The 20626-nt window shown below is 38.7% G+C and overlaps 1 protein-coding gene across 5 annotated transcripts in view; it reads left to right on the top strand.

The window, feature by feature from the left end:
- astn1 (astrotactin 1) overlaps window positions 1-20626 on the top strand; it is a 223503-nt gene that overhangs the window by 118279 nt on the left and 84598 nt on the right. For all 5 annotated transcript variants that reach the window (XM_027132844.2, XM_047818340.1, XM_047818320.1 and 2 more), the window contains 2 exons: window positions 10089-10255; window positions 13598-13792. In XM_027132844.2, the coding sequence (XP_026988645.1) occupies window positions 10089-10255; window positions 13598-13792 (362 nt within the window). The remainder of the gene's footprint in view (window positions 1-10088; window positions 10256-13597; window positions 13793-20626) is intronic.

Raw genomic sequence — 20626 nt, 5'->3', positions numbered from 1 at the left:
AGAACTCTAAGCTTAGTGGAAAATCCCTTTCTCCATAGCATCAGATTTGTGATGTTCCTGATGATGACTGTAATGAGTCTGTCTGTGTTTTCCTTTGTTTCTGTCTGCCTTGCCCTGTTAAGTGTTTGCTCCGCCCACTTCTTGGTTACCATGGACACTAATTGTACTCAATCTTTCCTCCAGGTGTGTTGTCTTTGTCTCTGATTGTCTCTGCTTTGTTATTGGTTCTTGTTCACTATATCTACTCTGTTTGTTCACTTCCCTGGTGTTATTCGCTGTTGGTGTAGTATGTTGTCTGGTTATGTCTCTGTTCCCTGTTCCGCTCAGTGTTCTGCCCTGTTTTGCCTGCTTATCTGTGTGCTTGTTTCTTGTCTTGGATTAATAAAACTTCAAACTGCATTTGGATCCTCACTCGCCTTTGTCTCGCCACGACAACGACACAGCCATTTGTAACTTGGAGTCCTAGAACACAAATCTGACCAGTGTTGTCTGAGTATTGTCTTTCTCATGTGTCTGTCAGAGCACTATCCAGTCCAGTGTTTCTGAGGTCAGAGTCACAGCTTTAATCTGACGTGAAACGATGCTGAGTCTGACTTCATGTGTCTCAGAGGAAGCACGTGTTAAAGTTACAATGTCTTGAAAGATATTACTTGTTTACTCTGAATGAAATCTTGGCCAAATTCTACAATGGACGGTGAAATAACATGTTCTATGTGCCAGATAGTATGTATATAAGATCCTCTAATGATAGACCTACCATTAAAAGAAATGATGACGTTTTTGTTACCTCATCAGTCAGTGTAATCTGAGCTCGAGGTAGCAGCGCTCATGTTGTGAAATTTAAATAAAAAAAATTCACAAAGATTCAGATAAACCCCAAATAAATAAATAAATAATTGTGCACATAACAATGCACATGCACAACAAATGCTCTGTATCCTGTTGCTTGATTGATTTTGGAAAGGATGTTAGTCCAGCACTTGATTGTGTGATGGTGCACATAGATAGACAAAATTTGGACGAACTTCAAATACAAAAAGAGCATTACAAGCTGTGGTTCAGATCATGTATCATGTGGATCATGTATATTAATTTTATTCAATAATGTTTACAAATATATTAGTTTTTATGAACATTTAATTTTATATCATGAACTTTTAATAAAATGGTTCATGATCAAAAATACAAGCGCAGGAGAGATTTTATTTCCGCAGGCAGTTGGACCCAAAAACGACAGGAAGAAACAGTCAAAAAATAGAGTTTAAATACATACATAAGAGTTTAATGTACATACATAAATTATACATAATATACATACACAATAGAGTTTAAATACATCCATAAATTGGAATATAAACTGAAATCAGCTGAGATTCATTATGGCTGCATCAATACAGGCAAAGAGACAAGACATGAAAACAGACATGGTGTCGTAAACAAAGCAAACACAAAAACACGAGACGAAGCTGACGTAAAATGGCGTAGCGCTGCAGACTGCTACACGCGCTGTGCAGCTCGGCTCACAGTGTTCAGCACAGAGAAGAGATTCATGACACTCATATTATATACTGATATTTGAGAACTTAGTGTTTGCACATGGAAATTATTTGATTATCTCATCATTCAACGCTATATCAGCCAGGTCTCATGTTTCACTGCTGTGAGTGGCGTGGCAGGTTATGCACCTCTGCATGAAGTCTGTTTTATAAACTGGTTATATAACTTTTCTATATTAATCTAAAGCTTTTATTAGGAACCAATTATATTAGATTGTCTTGCCCAGAACGTTTCTTCTCCAAACATCACTTGGCCAGTGGCGTCTATTGATGCAAACACAATGTAATTAGCTCTGATATAGTGGGAGATATCTAATATATGTAACTATATTACACACCTGTATTTCGTGGATCCTGTGAGACGCTGTCTGTTGTGTGCAAATTGTAGGATATATTTGTGCTCCATCTGAAGCACAGCTAATTATGTTAGCATCTTTACTAAGAGTTTAGTGTTTCATGTGGCTTCGGCCTGAGTGACAACCTAGAGTCGCTAAATATTACCGTGAAATAAGGCGTTATAAATGATTAATACATTCCATTCCTGCAGTGTATTAATGTAGTGATAATTTATTTGAAAGGTGCCCACATGGCTGCTTTATTGCACATGGGCATTTTAAATAATGTAGAAAACACTAGTGGGGATTTAATGAAGCACCAATGGTTAAACTGGTGACGTTTGCTTTTGTTACCTGAGAGAAAATGGAAAACAATTTTAAATGATAATGATCAGGATCTAAGACTTAGGGACAAAGTAGCTTATAATAAGTACAAAGCTCTTACCACATATACATCTTCTAGCTATCAACAGTTTTACAGTAAAATGATGTTGCTATTCTTCCTTTTACAAACAAAATATGAATATGAAAATCAAAAATGCAATAATAAAAACTACAAGACAATTGAGGTAATTAGTACGGTTATGTTTATAGGTAAGGTTAACGAGTAGGCAATCTAGTGCACGTGTGAGCAGGGTAACGTGTACATTGTCATTACGCTGAACAGAAATTAAGTGTAGGTGAATTCAAGGAAATATAGTACCTTGCAAAAGTATTCATACCCACTGAACTTTTTCACATTTTGACACGTTACAACCACAAACAAAAATGCATTTTATTGGGATTGTATGTGATAGACCAACACAAAGTGGCACATAATTGTGAAGTGGAAGGAAAATGATAAATGGTGTCCAAATCTTTTTTACAAATAAATATCTGAAAAGTGTGGCGTGCATTTGTATTCAGCCTCACTGACTCAATACTTTGTAGAACCATCTTTTGCTGCAATTACAGCTGCAAGTCTTTTGGGGTATGTCTCTACCAGATTAGCACATCTAGAGAGTGAATTTTTTGCCCTTTCTTCTTTGCAAAATAGCTCAAGCTCAGTCAGATTGGATGGTGAGTGTCTGTGAACAGCAATTTTCAAGTCTCGTCACAGATTCTCAATTGGATTTAGGTCTGGACTTTGACTGGGCCATTCTAACACATGAATATGTTTTGATCTAAACCACTCTATTGTAGCTCTGGCTGTATGTTTAGGGTCATTGTCTTGCTAGAAGGTGAACCTCTGCCCTAGTCTCAAGTCTTTTGCAGACTCTAACAGGTTTTCATCTAAGATTGCCTTGTGTTTGGCTCCATCCATCTTCCCATCAACTCTGACCAGCTTCCCTTTTCCCTGCTGAAGAAAATCATCCCCACAACATGATGCTGCCACCACCATGTTTCACGGTGGGGATGGTGTGTTCAGGGTGATGTGCAGTATTAGGTTTCCGCCACACAATGTTTGGAATTTTGACCAAAAAGTTCAATTTTGGTCTCATCTGACCAGAGCACCTTCTTCCACATGCTTGCTGTGTCGTCCCCACATGGCTTGTTGAAAACTGCAAACGGGATTTCTTATGGCTTTCTTCTTGAGACTCTTCCATAAAGACCAGATTTGTGGAGTGAACGACTAATAGTTGTCCTGTGGACAGATTCTACCACCTGAGCTGTGGATCTCTGCAGCTCCACCAGAGTTACCATGGGCCTATTTGATGCTTCTCTGATTAATGCTCTCCTTGCACGGCCTGTCAGTTTAGGTGGACGGCCATGTCTTGGTAGGCTTGCAGTTGTGCCATTCTCTTTCCATTTCCGGATGATGTATTGTACAGTGCTCTGTGAGATGTTCAAGGCTTGGGATATTAATTTATAACCTAACCCTGCTTTAAACTTCTCCACAACTTTATCCCTGACCTGTCTGGTGTGTTCTTTGGTCTTCATGATGCTGTTTGTTCACTAACGTTCTCTAACACACATCTGAGGGCTTCACAGAACAGCTGTATTTATACTGAGATTAAATTACACCCAGGTGCACTCTATTTACTAATTAGGTGACTCCTGAAGGCAGTTGCTTTCACTGGATTTTAGTTAGAGGTATCAGAGTAAAGGGGCTGAATATAAATACAAACAATTTGGACACCATTTATCATTTTCATTCCACTTCACAATTATGTGTTCACTTTCTTTTTTTCTATTTCATAAAATCCCAATAATATACATTTTTCTTTGTGGCAAAATGTCAAAATGTGGAAAAGCTCAGTAGGTATGAATACTTTTGCAAGGCGCTGAACTTTCACTCCGGTATGTCAGTCACCCGATTTTTATTTATTTTATTTTCCTGCATATTTCTTTTTTTTCTTCTTCTTCCATCCCCATGGCAGATTTGGTGGCATTTAGTTTTGTGCTGCATTAAACAGCTGCCTGGGAAGTGACTATGTAGAGCATGGACTGATTCTTCATAATAGTTTTAAATGCATGCATGGATACTTCTCTAAGCATTCTCTAACATACTTTTATAAGAAATAGACACTGACAATACATTTCCCAGAAGGGAAGTTTACAGGACATGGAGGATAGCTGAAGATTTAAGACTTCCTCAGTGACAGTAAAGTAAATCCTATTTTCGGATTAGTGGATTAGAATAAAAAAATAATTTTTCCAGTGGAATCATGTTGGTAATTGACATTCATCTACGTACAAGGTTTTGACATACTGTAAACCTTCCATGATGTTGCTTTATACCATATTTAATTATTGCTATTTTATATCATGAAGGCTTCAATCACATGTATACTGAAGAAAAAAATCTAGAGATATTTTACACCCTATTCACACTTCACCTTGTGGAAAATGAAACACACTACCTCGGCCCCCGTTAGCCGGCGCAGGTTCCATCTGTCGCTTTCATAGCTTGATGTTTTCTAATTACTTGTTGACAGAGACTGTGTAAACGATGCCTCACATCGTCTGATCGGAAAAGCTCACTGGCTGGCTCCCAGTGCGTGCCTTTCCACACGAATCAATTAACACCCTGTCTGAGGACAGCATCGTCATCTTTAATATTGGAGTCAGCGTGAGCAGGCACTCTGTGACCCACCTCACTGATGTATGGCACTCCTGGGGAGATCTAGCAGCGCCGTCATTTAGATTAAAGTCTGATAATCGCTAAATGATGATGTGATTAATTAGTTCTTTTTCCTCCGTCGCGATTGGAATAGCAGAGAGAGACGTCTCATCGCTGCCTGCACGAAAAATAAATTGGTCCCCGTTCACACCTAAACAGGACGGCCCGGGGTGCTGGCGAAGAGGCTCGCTTTGATTTGCCATGCTAGCAAAGACAGATGCTGGCATCATGCTAAGTAAACCTCAGGAGATAACGATTGGTCTTTTATGATTAATATCAGTATTATTATTTTTTTTAAAGCTATTAAAAGAGTAATGAATACCATTCATGCATCATGTGAAACACTCTATTCTGGATGCTGTAGAAAATAGCATTTTCTTTTAGTTTGTGATTGACTCTGAGCCATTAGCTAGATTCATCTGTGCTGCTGTTCCAGTTCAGTTTTAAATTGAAGTGCATTAGTATTAGCTTTATTAGGTCCTCATTAGCATCTGAACATCAAAATGTTCAAGGTAAACCTGTGCTTCAAAAGTATTCAACTAACTTTTTGGCAGTTCAGCTACACAGAATTCCTTGTTTACAAAATGTTTACTTGAATGGAAACAACTGTTTACCTTTTAGCGATTATGTGATTCATGGCTTTAAATAAGACATCTGTTTGTCCAAGTGTGTATGTTTTTTATCCTAGTACACCACATTATCACTTTAGACCAGCACTACAGACGTGTTTTCAGCGTACGACATCTTTATATACACTCTGTTGTTGTTGTGAACTTTCTTTAAGAAGTCATCACTTTAATAATCAGACCATAGAAGCGAGGACAGAAATAATAAAAGCGCTATAAAAGTCTATGAGAGCTATAAAAGTGAAAAATCTTCCCTTTCCTGATGAGCTTCCTTCAGGCAAATCATTGACACAAATGCTTTAGTGTTACTGAGCATGTTGGAAGGATTGTCAATACTTTTTTTATTATTATTTCAATAGAGATTTTATCATTAAATTAGCTCTTCGGGAGCAAAGCATTGGTCAGGTCTTGTTCTGTTTGGTCCAAACCCCAACTAACCTCGCTTGTCCATCATCAGCATGATCAGGTTAAAAGTATACTTGACAGGTGTTAGATCTCCATGAGCACACGTCTATTCCTCACTTTGTTCCTTAAGGCAAGATTTAAACCTGGGGCATGTGGAGACAGAAGGTCATCCCATTAGTCCATCCATCAACAGCTTTCTTGCTGCTAAGCTGTTCTCAGTTCTCAGTTAAAACTCTGAAAGGTCCTGTGAGTGCATGCTCTGTGGGAGAGTGGCTACTATACAATGCGTTTATAGAGAGCCACCATGTTTTCTTCACAAGGTGGCTTTGAAGGGATTTATCCATTTCTGTCACCATCCTGCTGTTCTCTCTGCTGTTCAAGATGCCAGGACTTGCTAATTCTGGATTGTAGCCCCTAAAGTGACCTGAAAAATAATTCCTGCTCTCCTGCTTAGAAAGACATATGGACACTTGTGCTGAGAAATTCTCTGCTACGCTGAGGGATGGGGAAGGAAAGGTGTTCACTGCTCTTGTTTTTGTGAAGACATTTCAGGATAGAACAATTTGTTCTGGTTATCACTATGCAACTTGATATTTTGTGCGACCTTTGTGCGTTTTTTTTTTTCAGAGACAGGAATTTGTGTACAGGCTTGAGAATGCTAAATTAATCAGTACTCTGTGTAATAATTTTAGAAAGCAAAGCCAAATCTTTGTGTTTTGCTACTATACACTAAAGACATGGATATGAGATGATAGATCAGAATTTCAGATTTCATTCTCCGATATTTATATCTAGATGTGCTGAACAAAACAGAACTTACAACCTTTTGTTTAAACCCACCTAAGTGGTCATATTAGAACTTGGACACATAGTTATTATATATCCATAAGCAGCGAGTTATAATAGAAAAAAGCACAGAACAAACAATCCAAATCAGCAGCTTTTGCCAATGTCAGAAAAAACCACCAACTGAAAAAAACATGGAACCAGAGAACAGAACAGGGTCAAAACAAAATGGCAAACACTGGATACAATAAACGGCTTGGTACGCAGAATAACTGACAGAACTTTGAGTCATGCATTAGTGTGAGCGTGCTTTATATATGTATTAACCCAGAAGTGGAAGGTGTAACCCAGAAGAGTAAATATTCCGAGAAGGACTGTGCGGCAACATCTGGGTTCACAATATGTGGGATGTAGTAGCTCAGTGGTTAAGGACTAAAGGTCATAGGTTCGAGTTCCAGGTCCACCAAGCTGCCATTGCTGGGCTCTTCAGCAAGGCCCTTAACCCTCAATTGCTCAGTTGTATAAATTGAAAAAAAATATATGTCACTCTGGATAAGAGTGTATGGTAAATGTAATGATATGAATATTTTAAACAAAACTGGAATAATGAAAAAAAAAATTATCATAAAGAATGCATAAAAATTGTACCGTTGGTTGACCATTTTCTTTAAAATACAAAAAGGTATTTCTTATTTCTTCCACAGAGTTTGACTAAATAACCAAAGTATGTGACCTGGGCACTTTCGAATGAAACAAAACAAGCTCTGTTAGAGAAATTGAGTCTCTCTGCAAAGAACTCTAAAGTTTGAAAAAATGGGATTTTACTGGCTTTGTTGGTATTTAAAAGCTGGTAAAGCATTATTATACTATTTAACCATTATAGCATGGTTGTTATAGTCACTATACAGTTAGACAACCGTGCTATAATGGTGTATAATGCGCTTTGGACGTTGCAGTCCAGAGCATCATATCATGATGTGTTGTTACACCACAAATAACTCGCTATCTCACTTTTCCAAAACTGAAATCTGTCCATTTTAGAGGAAAGATAAAACACTAACAGGTGCTTTCTCAGATACAGGAATGGGTTGCAAAAGTCAAATGTTAGTTTTGAAACAGAATCACTCATGTAGGTTCCAGTTCTTCACACTTGACTCTCCTTTTATATTTTCCTCGATCATAAATCTTTATGAAAAGCCATTATCATAAAGACCCCTTTATATATAAAAGCATTATTCTAAAAAAAAACCCTTTTTATATTATCTACTCTCACCGAATTGCTTTGATTCTATTGACCTTTCTAAATCTCTAGGCACAAAAGGAAGAAGCAAACAGAACGCTGTGATCCAATCACTATAAATGCTTTTTGACCCGAGCTCAGCAAAGGTGTATTACATTTCAGGCTTCTGGAAAAGGCTGTTATAGAATATTTGTAGAGAGGAAATGGGATGCTCATCGCTTCTTTGCTTAGACACCCTTTACACATTTACGGATGCTGGTTATTGAATTCTGATTAGAAAAAAGGTTGCCTGTAAAGGACTGCAGAAGATCTTCCCCATGGATTAAGCGATATTTTTTCCTAAATCCCATCCTGATTGAATTCATAGCCAGTGAGCTGCTTCTGAGCCGTGGACAGCTCTGAATACTGGCATCGTTTCGAGTGGACAGGGTTTGGAGAGTTGTTGCATGGTATGTAAGCAATTATTGAAGTAATAGCCAATGTACAGTAGAATGGATGGATATGTTGAAAGGTATTGCATCATACCCTGATACCTAGTGTACATAACAATGCAGAATAATCCAATTTAAAGAAATAGTTTTTATACATAATGATTTAAAACACTTCAATTCACTACTCATTCGATACGATGTGATTCAGACCTGTATGATTCTATTCAACTCTAATATTATTTGGTTCAACTGATTTGATTCCCCTTCATCTCAACACCAATATGATTCAGTCCAAGTCCTTGTTTGCTACTTCTGTACCCAGTTTTTGTGTTGGGATGCACATTTATTTATTTATCAATTTTTTTTTAGCTTAACTGCTAGCTCTTCAACACGCGTGAATTTAAAGAATTACTACCTCCTTATATAGTGTTACATGGATTAATTACTTTGCTTTTATTCATTTAAAAAGCACTAAACCTGGGATGTAATGTGTAGTTTGTGTTCATTCATTCATTCATTCATTCATTCATTTTCTACCACTTATCTGAACTTCTCGGGTCACAGGGAGCCATCAGTTGTCATCGGGCATCGAGGCAGGATACACCCTGGGCAGAGTGCCAACCCATCGCAGGGCACACACACTCTCTCATTCACTCACACACTCACATACTACGGACAATTTTCCAGAGATGGCAATCAACCTACCATGCATGTCTTTTGAACGGGGGAGGAAACCGGAGTACCCGGAGGAAACCCCCGAGGCACGGGGAGAACATGCAAACTCCACACACACAAGGCGGAGGCGTTTTTCTTTACAGTTTTCTGTTATTTATTTTTTCGTCCAAGGACACATCAACTTTTCAAGGTGCATCCTGCTTTTTAAGAAATCTTAAATTTGATATAGCAAATCATCCTAAGCAGCTTACAAAGAAATATACATGCCAGTGCATAGAGTACCTTTACCAGTAGACAGGTGTAAAATAAAACAGCTCCTAGTAAGAAGGCCTTTACTGAAGTCCATGTGTTCTGGACACTAGAGAGAGAGAGAGAATATGAATTTTATACCTTAATGCCCTAAAGGCATACTGAGAAATTTTTCCTATTCACCAAGCAGGAGTGCCTACTCCGAGTCAACCCATCAAAGTCCCTTTTGAAGCCACAGCTGACAGAAGCATCATGTGAATCTGGGTGCGTAGTGCTGAGCAAAATTGCTTTGGGAGATGCATAGAACGGTGTGAAACAGAGACAGCAGGTGTGGAGTTGTAAAAGTGGGGTAATGTTGGAAGGTTACACTTTCCCCCTGTACACACATGTAATTGCAGCATGATTCATAGATAGACAGTGAGTATTCTGCAATATCCTGCGTGACTTCATGTGTGCTGTTTCTGCTCTCGTATTTCGCTGCTAGCTGTGTAAGAAGTGTGTGCGTGGGCTGGAAATCATGCAGACACAAATACAAATCGTGACAAAATACGCTTTATGTTTTACAGTAACTGATGACAAGTGACATTTCTGCATTGGACAATATTTATTACAGCACATGCTCAAAGTAGCATTCAATTAGTTACCTTTTCTGTCTCTTTTTTTTGTTCTTTGTTTGTGTTAGTGCCCTCCTGGTCTGAGCCCAATGAAGGATGGCACCGGATGCTATGACCACCATATTGGCATCGACTGCTCTGATGGATTTAACGGTGGCTGTGAGCAGCTGTGTCTTCAACAACTAGCTCCCCTTGAGGAAGATCCTACCCTTTACAATATCCAGATGTTCTGCGGGTGCGCACACACACACACACACACACACACACACACACACACACACACACATACACACACACACACACACACATTCCTACATGGCTACAATTCCTACAATATCATTAGGTTTCCCTGCTTGTGGTTCTTTTACTTCAGTATGAAAGATTTTAAAGATTTACACAAAAGCAGGTTTGCTTATCCATGTGTATTAAGAAAGATTTATTACTGAAAATGCCGTTCGACTTTTACACAGTAGTTTACCAAGCATGGCCGAGCTGTAAGTTAGACCTTTATGGTAAAAAAAAAAAAGCTTACAGCTTCAGCAACTGGGAATGAATGTCTTACCAGGGGTTAACCTGTGCCTGGAAAGGAATATTATAGATATTAATGATTAATTAATTAATTCCTTTCAGTTTCCTCCAATATCTGCATTCATTACTTGCGATTGTTCTGATGGTGGTTTATTTGGAGAACTGTATACATAACATTTGCTTTTAAAAAGCATAAGTGCAGGTGATCAGTCTTTTGTCACTTCCTTTACTAAATATGGAGGCACAGTGAATGAAAGATAAGAGCTATCCCACTGTGCATGTGCGTAAATCTCAAATGCAAAGAGCTTCTGTGAGGATTGTGCCTGAGAGAACACATGGGGAAATCCAAAAACACTTGACTGAGAAAAATCAAGCTGTTTTAAGTCGAATCATTGTCAAACACAGTAATTAGCTGCCACTCCATTGTAACTAGCGGGTTGCATTGTTGCTACATCACATACTGATTGAGTTGAAAAGTTGAAGTCAGAGCTGTATTCGAGTGAGTCACGTCCAGGCTGTGTGCACTGTCCAGAGCAGCATCACCCGTAGGCAAAACCCCACAGCTGTCTCTGTAGAGAAGCAATGACTGTAGCAGTGCAAAGCATTAATGCTTCTGATCATCTGTAGGCAGCTTTGTTCTGTAATAGCTCAAATTATCTCACTACAGCATGTAGCATTGTAGTGTTATACACAGGGCAGGAAATTGATCTGTTTTAATACAGATTTGGCTAGATATCCTGATTCCACTTTGCATTTGAAATCCTTTATGTATGTAGGAAGAATTTTGGGACACCCTGATACTAACATTAACACGTACCCTACACCTATCATATATGTTTAGGAAAACAACATTCATGAAACACTTTCCTTCACACAGTAGCCAGTAATATACAGTATATGAGGTAACTGACTGATAATGGTTCAGGGTCAGGGTGGTGGGCATGGCTCTGTCTTCTGTGTTTGACCTCAGCTGTGTTTAAAGCTGCATGTGGGTGGCATCTCACAGCACATAGACACAATCTTAGTGCTGTATTCAGAGTTGAGTCCAATGCAGGTAAAAAGGAGTAAACGCCGAAAGATAAACACATGTCTGTTTCTTTCACCATCTGAGATATGCACCACAACGTACACTAAAAATGTATTGTACACTCGTAATCTTGGAACACTAAAAATGTTTTGTACACTCAGAATCTCTGGAATTCTGTTCAATATTAAATAGGTAAATATGACATCATTAGTAATTGTACATGTATATATTTTTAACCTGATACGTATTAGCCTAGATCTCTTACACCCATTACAATTAGATACCTCACGTCCATATTATATTACGTGCACAGTTAACTGTAAAGTGCGGAATAAACTTACGTAAATTTTGAATGTCAGTATTGTGGGATCCTTGATTTTGGGGGTCATAGCCTAACGCTAAGGTTGTGAGTTTGAGTCTCGGGCCGGCAACGACTGAGGTGGCCTTGAGCGAAGCACCTAATCCCCACCAACTGCTCCCCGGGCGCTGCAGCATACTGTAAATGACTGCCCACTGCTCCGGGTGTGTGTTCACGGTGTGTGTGTGTGTGTGTGTGTGTGTGTGTGTGTGTGTGTGTGTGTGTGTGTGTGTGTGTGTGTGTGTGTGTGTGTGTGTTCACTGCTGTGTGTGTGCACTGGATGGGTTAAACGCAGAGAACGAATTCTGAGTATGGGTCACCGTACTTAGCCGCATGTCACGTCACTTTCATTTTCACTTTCAATAAAACAACATAAAGGATTGTCCTGTGCAGTCACTTTCTCCAGTGCTCTCAACAGTACAGCATAGATGTCATGTGGAATTTTACTGCATAAATCGTCTAATTTTCACGTTAATCACAGCAAATTTATCAATTTATCTCGCTTCCAACCTCATTATTTGGTAAGATTGGAAAAAAAAATGCTTGATCCATCAACCCCTATTTTTTTTACACTTTCTGCCACTATAGTCTACTTCTAGTTAATTGGGCAAAAAAAAAAATAGTCAGTGGATCAAATACTATTTTCCAAGCTGCTAAATAACAACTAATTTGCAGCGATCACTCCATTGCTAAATACTTTGGGGAATTATTATGCTATTAAATGCAAAAGTATAAAAAATTCGAAGGGACATTTGTACACTAATAACTCATGCTCTAAAATATAATGCACGTAGGTTTTTGGCACTGCCTTGCCTGATATCAGCTTGGAGGTAGCAGCGAACCTTCTTGTGAAAATTCTATCACTTTGAAAAAACTTCTCTTCTCTTAGAAAAAATATTGTAATTTTGCTCTGGGAAACAACATGTTTTATTTTCCAGGGTTTCGATAACATGGAAACGGAAGTGCATATTATCTATAAGTACAGTTCAGACTCTTTCTTTCCACACAAAAAAAAAATGCTTTTGACATTTTCTGTACTCAAGAAGCTGAGCACTTAAACTGAGAGCCTTTTACATGCTGGCGTTAATCATAATGGAGAAACTTTACGGGGGATCGGGAACTTTATGAAACCGTGTCTCCGTGTCCTCTAACAGCCCACAGTGGCAAGCGATGTGCTCTTCTTTTCAGATGAGCCATGAATCTGAATCATCAGGTTGAATTTCTTCTACCTGAGGTTTTATTTGTTTAGTCCTATAAACATGACTCCTAAGAACTGCTTCGGTTTCTGCGATGCTTGTCGCTAGGGACTCCCTGTTCTTTGTAAATTGGTAATGAACTCTGTAGAGAGCATGGGTACTAAAATAATAATGGTCTGCTTGGGAATTTTTTTTTTTCAGTACTGTGGGATCCTTAATTTTCTTTTGTAAACATGGATAGAATTACTCAACTAATAGTTTTCACAAATTTGTGTTTTATTATTAATTGTGTCAGATGCACAATTCATTTAACATAAAGCAAAGAATTCATTAACTTCTTAACGTCAAGTGATTTTTTTTACCTTTTTAATAATAATCAACATGTAGGTATTAATTCTTTTATTGCTGTTGTTGTGTTTCTCTTTATGTCTTGACACTGACATACGAATGCCAATGCCACCCCTGCAGCTGCATTGAGGATTATAAGCGTGGGGCGGATGGCCGCACATGTCTGCCTCTGTCTGAGTCCTGCACCGAGGGAGTGGACTGTGGCGAGACAGCTGGCACCCCAGCCAATCAAACCACGTTTGGAGACGTCTTCTACGGCTATGACAACCGTACCAAGGAGATCACCACAGGCCAGATCCTTAAGGCTACCTTCAGGTAGGAAGTGATGCAATGACTTATTTGTTCTTGTCACCAAATCTTGCTGTGTCTCTTCCCCGACCTGAACATTGTGTCTGTAATGTTGTGTCTTTTGTAATAGAATTTGTATTCCATTGAAAATGCTTTGTCTTTTTTACTTAATACTTAATACAAGACACCACTAATCCTTCTTCTAACCAGCGTCTTATCTGTCCGGGTCGGCTTATATTACGACAGTTCGCATTAGCATTTGAAAACATTTGATTACGTCTTACTCCATCCACCTGAATAAATGTTGCATATGGAGAAATAGTTGACAATTTGGCAGCCTGCACCTACTCAGAATTACAAAGCTTGAGACATGTCCAAACAGAAATATAACTGCATGTGATAATTGTTTTTCTCACTGTTGCAGAGCTTCCACTTCTTACTAAGAGAAACATTCAATGCTAGAGTAATTGGCTCCCAGCAGCCGCCCCACTGTTTCACTGTTAGGAGCAGTTTCAGAAAGCTCACACATAATGATGCACCTATTACCACTGGTTAAAACCAATACGCCATCAACCTTACAGTAAATGTCTTGTTTTAAATGTGTTGTATGTGCCATTAATTTTTTTTGTTCTCATTGGTTTTTAGTTCAGCTGTTGTGTTTGTTCAGATACTACGTGCCAATTTTTGCTATGGATGAACAAGATAATTGCTGTTAAATCCCAAGTCAACGTGCTGTGCACCAAGATAGTTTAGTCTAATTCTAAATAAATTGTTAGGGATGCTCTTGTAATAGCCTTCAATAAATTGTTTTGTTCTCTACCATACAGTGTTGTACAGCCTCTGAATTGGATTTATTCTATGTGAATCCCGTGGTTGTTCAGAGGATAGGTTAGAAAGGCATATGGGCCGATAGTTGGGGGGGGGAGAGATGTTAGAGAGCGAGAGTGAAAGTTAATATTATCAAGAAGGCAAATCTCTAATGCTCTGATCTCATTTCAAGGCACCCAGAGAGACGGTGGGTGTCGACAAGCTATGAAAAGCACAACTGGTTTCCGTGCGCTTCATCTAACACTCAACGCCACTCAGAGGCACCTTCAGGGATACCCAGCCTGACGCTAACTCTAATTAAATGAAGTGCTGAGAAATGAATTGAAAGTGACCATGGGAAAGTTTGCTTTAATTGGATATAATTGGGCCAGATGAATCTTGCAGTTTGCACGGAACAAAAGGAAGCTGCAGTGGTGATGCTGATGCTGCAAGTCACTTCATTAATCTTTCATGAAATGCCAGACTACTGTGACAATTAATTTCAAACTTAAGGAAATAGTCAAAGCACTGCAGCTAGGGAAAGAAGGGAACTGGAAATAAAACTATTCTGCTGTGAGGAAGATAAATCTTCAAAAAGATGAATGGAATAAAATCCCATTAAGGGATACAGACTGTCTTCTATTGTAACCAGTTTTGTAGAGTTAAGAATCCTGCAGCATCACGTTATCTTTTATCTATCAGTGCAAACAAAGATGGTTAAAGCTTCTCCAGAATTAATATATTTAATTATTATGCTTCTCAGATCTTCTGAGTAGTATTTGAATAGATGAGGCTACTACACAAGGTGAAATGGTATTTCTAAAAGAAGAAAGGAGCGATGAAAAGGGAAGAAGATTTCTCAGATAATGAAAATTTCAATGCATCTTTTTATTGCTTCCAGATTGGTACCGACAGACTGTATTGTAATTTCATCAGGAAACACAAGGGCAATTCCGGTTCACCTTTGTCCAGAATGGCTCGAAAGACACACTGTCTACCGAGACTTTGTGACTTCAGTATTAACACTTCTTAGGCTGCAAAACTAGCGTTTGCATTGTGCTATATGATATGTAATAATGAGTGTGCTCAGTCAGAATTCAGATGGCGTTCAGTGCAGGAAAGAACCAGCTGATGGATCTTAATCAGACGTGCACTAGGAGCCGATGAGGTGAACTCTAGTAAGAATTAAATTATGCATGGTGTGTGAACTCTTACCAAGCAAGCAGAGTGAGCACTGGGGTCAGATCAGTGCCAACATACTGTATCATTTCTGTCTGTTTTCGCTTGGAAGCCACTGACACAGGATCAGTGCCTTGAATGCATTAGGCAAGCTGGGAGTTTGGAGACAGGTCAGTATGAAAAGCTCTTTTTTAGCTCATGATAAAGGTAAATATTACATTATATTATATTACTTTTGATCTAATACTGTTATTTTATGTCAAAAAAAAGAGAACCTTATATTATATTTACATGTTCTATTGTTTTAAGAAAATTAAACCCTGCATGCAATAGTTTGATTCCGGTGGTGACAATTCATGAGCTCCTGGAACAAGGACATTATATCTGTTGTTTATTCGATTTTTAGTTATTTATTCATTTTTTAACTTCATTTGGACTTTCATATAGAACATATTATATGAATATATTCTAATCCCTATAGACTTTTCCCAAGAAAAGATTTGATTTGATATATTTGATACGTCAATCCCTCCTCCGGCGCTGCACACGGAGGACGTGGGCTAGCTGTTGGTAGGAATTGCTGTTACTGGGTATATTAATTAGCTGCATATTCAATTTTTCAATTCAATTTGATTTCTTTGTATAGCACATTTAATCATTTCCATTGTCTCAAAACAGAAGTATAGAAACAGAAAAGGAAAAAAGAGAAATAAATGTATATTATAAGAAGAAGAAAAAATATGAAGAAAGATAAATAAATGAATACATGCATTTAAAGTTTAAAATCAATTTAAAAATATACATTTAAAATGTAAAATACTATCTATTTATCCCTAGCATACACAGTCTTTCCACAATCAGAACTACACATGGGACATGAAAACAGTTACTGTACAGAACAACACACAGTACAGTACAGCAGAAAAGTGTTGAAGGCACTAATCAGACTCAGATAACAAAAGGGATCCTCTCATAGCCAAACTCTTTCTGCCATGAGTATAATTCTTCATCAGCAGAGATGAGGTGGTGCCATACTGGGCACGTTTGCTGCAGTCTGAATCCGAGCATGATTGTTCCCGGTACCCCCGCGGTGTTGGTCTGGCTTCAGACTTACTTCATCTTACGTCATCACAAACGTGCATAAAGAACACAACACCACTTGTTATATTCTGGGGGGACTTTTAAAATGATTACGGTGCTGTTATGCCCAGCATGAAACCTCACCTGTGCTCTGTCCCACAAAGTACACATGTGTTGTGGAAACTAATGATGTCATAACGATGTCACTCACACCACCTCCAACAGCTCAACTATTTTCCATCGTTTTTATTAATGTATATAATTACACAATTGGGTTGGATTAGTTTTGTTACTTGTACGTTCAGGTAAGTAAACCAAGGAGCTCATTGAAACTTGCTTTATCCATGCCTGATGAGGAAAGTGTGATACAGAATGCTGATTTGTCCCATAATGTTTAGATTACGTGCAACTTTACACCAGCTAGACTTGCAGTCATCACACACACACAAAGCACCATGTAAAGTGTAAGAGCTGAGGTTGCTCTTTAAGGCTGCTAAGGTAATGAACCTCCAGATGGTTGTGCTGAAATTGAGCCAGAAATACCTGAAACCTGGCCAAGACCATCCAAAAGTGGCAAAGCGGAAAAATATTATTAGATGATGAAAATTAGACTTGAAATTTTGATTTGAGATCTTCAGGCCAAGGAGTAGCTTTACTGATGGGGAATTTCATCCATCTAGCTAAAGAAAAGCATGTTCCTTATTTGTTTTACATGTTGATGCTATATGAGAGCAGTGGTAGCTCAGTGGTTAAGGTGTTGGCCCACTGATCAGAAGGTTGATTGAAGATTGAATCCCACCGCCACCAAGTAGCCGCTCCTGAGCAAGGCCCTTGACCCTCAGCTGTGTAAATGTGATAAATGTAAGTCGCTCTGGATAAGGTCGTATGCCACAAATGTTAAACGTAAATGTTGATAAAGGCTCCTATATTCTTCTATGTATTCAATATATATGACTTGAAAAATGAGTTTCAGACTGGCCATCTTGACTTTAGTACAGATAAACTCACAGGCTTGTGGATCCTCATAATGCAGGTGTTTGAGCATGTATACAACGGCTTGCTTGCGTTACTGATCATCTTTACTATTCAACCCTGAAAAATCAAAAACATTGCCTAGTCATTTACTAATTTTCAGGCAGTTTTATTTGTGTAGCAACTTTGTGTACAAGTATTATTTGTGTAATTTAACAATTTAACAGACATACACAGACTACACGGGGACACGGTGGCTTAGTGGTTAGCACGTTCGCCTGACACCTCCAGGGTCGGGGTTCGATTCCCGCCTCCACCTTGTGTGTGTGGAGTTTGCATGTTCTCCCCGCCCCTCGGGGTTTCCTCCGGGTACTCCAGTTTCCTCCCCCGGTCCAAAGACATGCATGGTAGGTTGATTGGTGTCTCTGGAAAATTGTCGTGAGTGAATGAGAGTGTGTGTGATGGGTTGACACTCCATCCAGGGTGTATCCTGCCTCGATGCCTGATGACACCTGAGATAGGCACAGGTTCCCCGTGACCTGAGAAGTAGATAATGAAAATGAATGAATGAATGAACACAGACTACACATTACATCACCGGTTTAGTGCTTTTTAAATGAATAAAAGCAAAGTAATTAATCCATGTAACACTATTTAAGGAGGTAGTAATTCTTTAAATTCACATGAGTTGAAGAGCTAGCAGTTAAGCTGCAGCTGAGAGCATGTAACATAATGTAGGATGTCTGTACGTGATGACTACAGCAACATCAGGATCGGATAGTGACGTTCTACTCTGTAAATTCTTTAAGGATTTTATTTAAAAGACAATAAAATGTATTCTTTTGGAAGTGGACAGAATTAACAGAATCAGCAGACAGCCTCATTTATACTAAAAGCGTAAGCACAGTGAAATCGTGTAATTTGTTCTTCAACGCTAAAGAAAATTTACATATAAACTGTTGTTGAATGTAGAACTGCGTTTCATTACTGTCTGCCTCACTGTTTCTTTTTTCGTACACCGGCCAAACAATATGACATCCCTACAGCACTAGTCAATGTATTTGTCTAGTCTATACAACCCCTAGTGTGTACACGCATACAGAGTGTAAATATAGGAGGCAGGGAATTTAACATAGACGTGTTGACATGGACGTCTCTGGGCAAAAATATTGAAAAAGAGTAAAAGCATTTTTTTCCTAATTCCACTTTTAGTAAACATTTCAAATGACCTGGAGAATGTAAAAATAAATAACAGGTTCATAGTGTGATTGATTTGCCTGCATGTTTGATGCGTGTTGTATCTAGTGATGTTCAGATTATAGGTAATGTATGAGAGGCTCGACTTAATTAACGTATTAATGCAAGGAGGGAAGGTCATTTCAAATGATCTTTCCAGCCCATTGAATCTAATGAACCTTTCTTAGAAGAAATCAACAACGTGTGAATACGTAATGCTGTCTAGCAGCTAGAACTGTGCTTTTTATTGGAGAAAGGAAATCAGGACATATGGAGCTGCCTCTAGGTTTCATTAATAATGTTTTATACCTGGGTTGTGGTTCAGACGGTTGAAAGATTTTCTTGTTTTTTATTTATTTTTGTATTTTTTATTATTAATTCTTTTTATTCAGTCTGTCTCACTCAATAAACATGTAAAACTGCAAAATGCAGCCAATGTAAGAGGTTATATTTTGTGTAGCTCTGCTTTTGAGTGCCTAGGTGGAGCAATAAATGGAGGGATAATAATAGCAGAGTGCTGATATATTGGGCTAGTGTCCAGAATGCCTGCTACACTTGTGTTGTGGAAAATGATTGTTGTTTAGATTTAACATCATTAAACACACACATGATGGCACATTGCTTGAAATGTGGATTGGATACACGGACTATAAAAGAGACCTTTCACCGCCGGGTGCTTGTCACACTGCAGAATACATTTCCATCTGCAAATTACCCCAGATTCCATCATTTCCACTCTCACATTCCATTGTAATATTTTTACTCTGATTACACCACGCTTGTCTCCCATCGCTGTGAATGTGGAGGAGGTTGGCATTAGCGAGATAAACAGAACTAACAAATGTTTTTTTCCAAATGCCTCTCATGCCAAGGAGAGGACATTTTGCAGTCATGGTTTTTGTGTTCATTTTTCCCAGCCCAGGCAGCCCTTTCCCCAGTGTGCTGCCTTGTTTCAGCTCAGTTCAGTTCTGTAGCTGTTAAATCTCTTTTCCCTTTTTCTACCCAGCTGTCCTGAGACCATCTACCTAAAAACAGTGCAGGCTATAAACACAGCCATTCCTAATTACTTCGGCTCTTCTCTGGCTCTCCACTTCTCTCAGGCACAGCATGGACCGAGACAATTTTAATGAATATTTTACTGGTCTTTGTTCTCATTAACAGAGCGGTGGATCATGATTATGAGCAACATCTCGCACTTACCCTCTCCACAGAAAATTAATCTATCACATACACGGCAGGTGCAGTGTCATTATTAGAGGCCTATTATGCATGGCGAGATATGGGTTAAGCCTAGGCTATTAGTGAGCTTCAAGACTGTTGATCCAGCGCACTGCTCGTCATTTTGTCACTACTGTTACACATCAAGTCAGTAAGCTTTTATTGTTGACCGTATACAGCTGGTGCATGAAACAACGATGCTCCAGGACCACGATAGCAGTTACACCACTGTGAAACACTTACGTGAGAAAACAACGTAATACTCATCAAACACACAGAATGCAGTACAACTGAAACAAAGACTAAAAACAAAAAAAAAAACATAGAATAAGATGGTTTGTGTTGTGTTTAAGCCATTTGGTTTATCCG

This window comes from Tachysurus fulvidraco, chromosome 1, assembly GCF_022655615.1.
Source record: "Tachysurus fulvidraco isolate hzauxx_2018 chromosome 1, HZAU_PFXX_2.0, whole genome shotgun sequence".
In the NCBI taxonomy this organism is placed as follows: Eukaryota; Metazoa; Chordata; class Actinopteri; order Siluriformes; family Bagridae; genus Tachysurus; species Tachysurus fulvidraco.
Note: the sequence above shows the minus strand (reverse complement) of the source record. Positions and strands in the feature narration are given on the sequence as shown.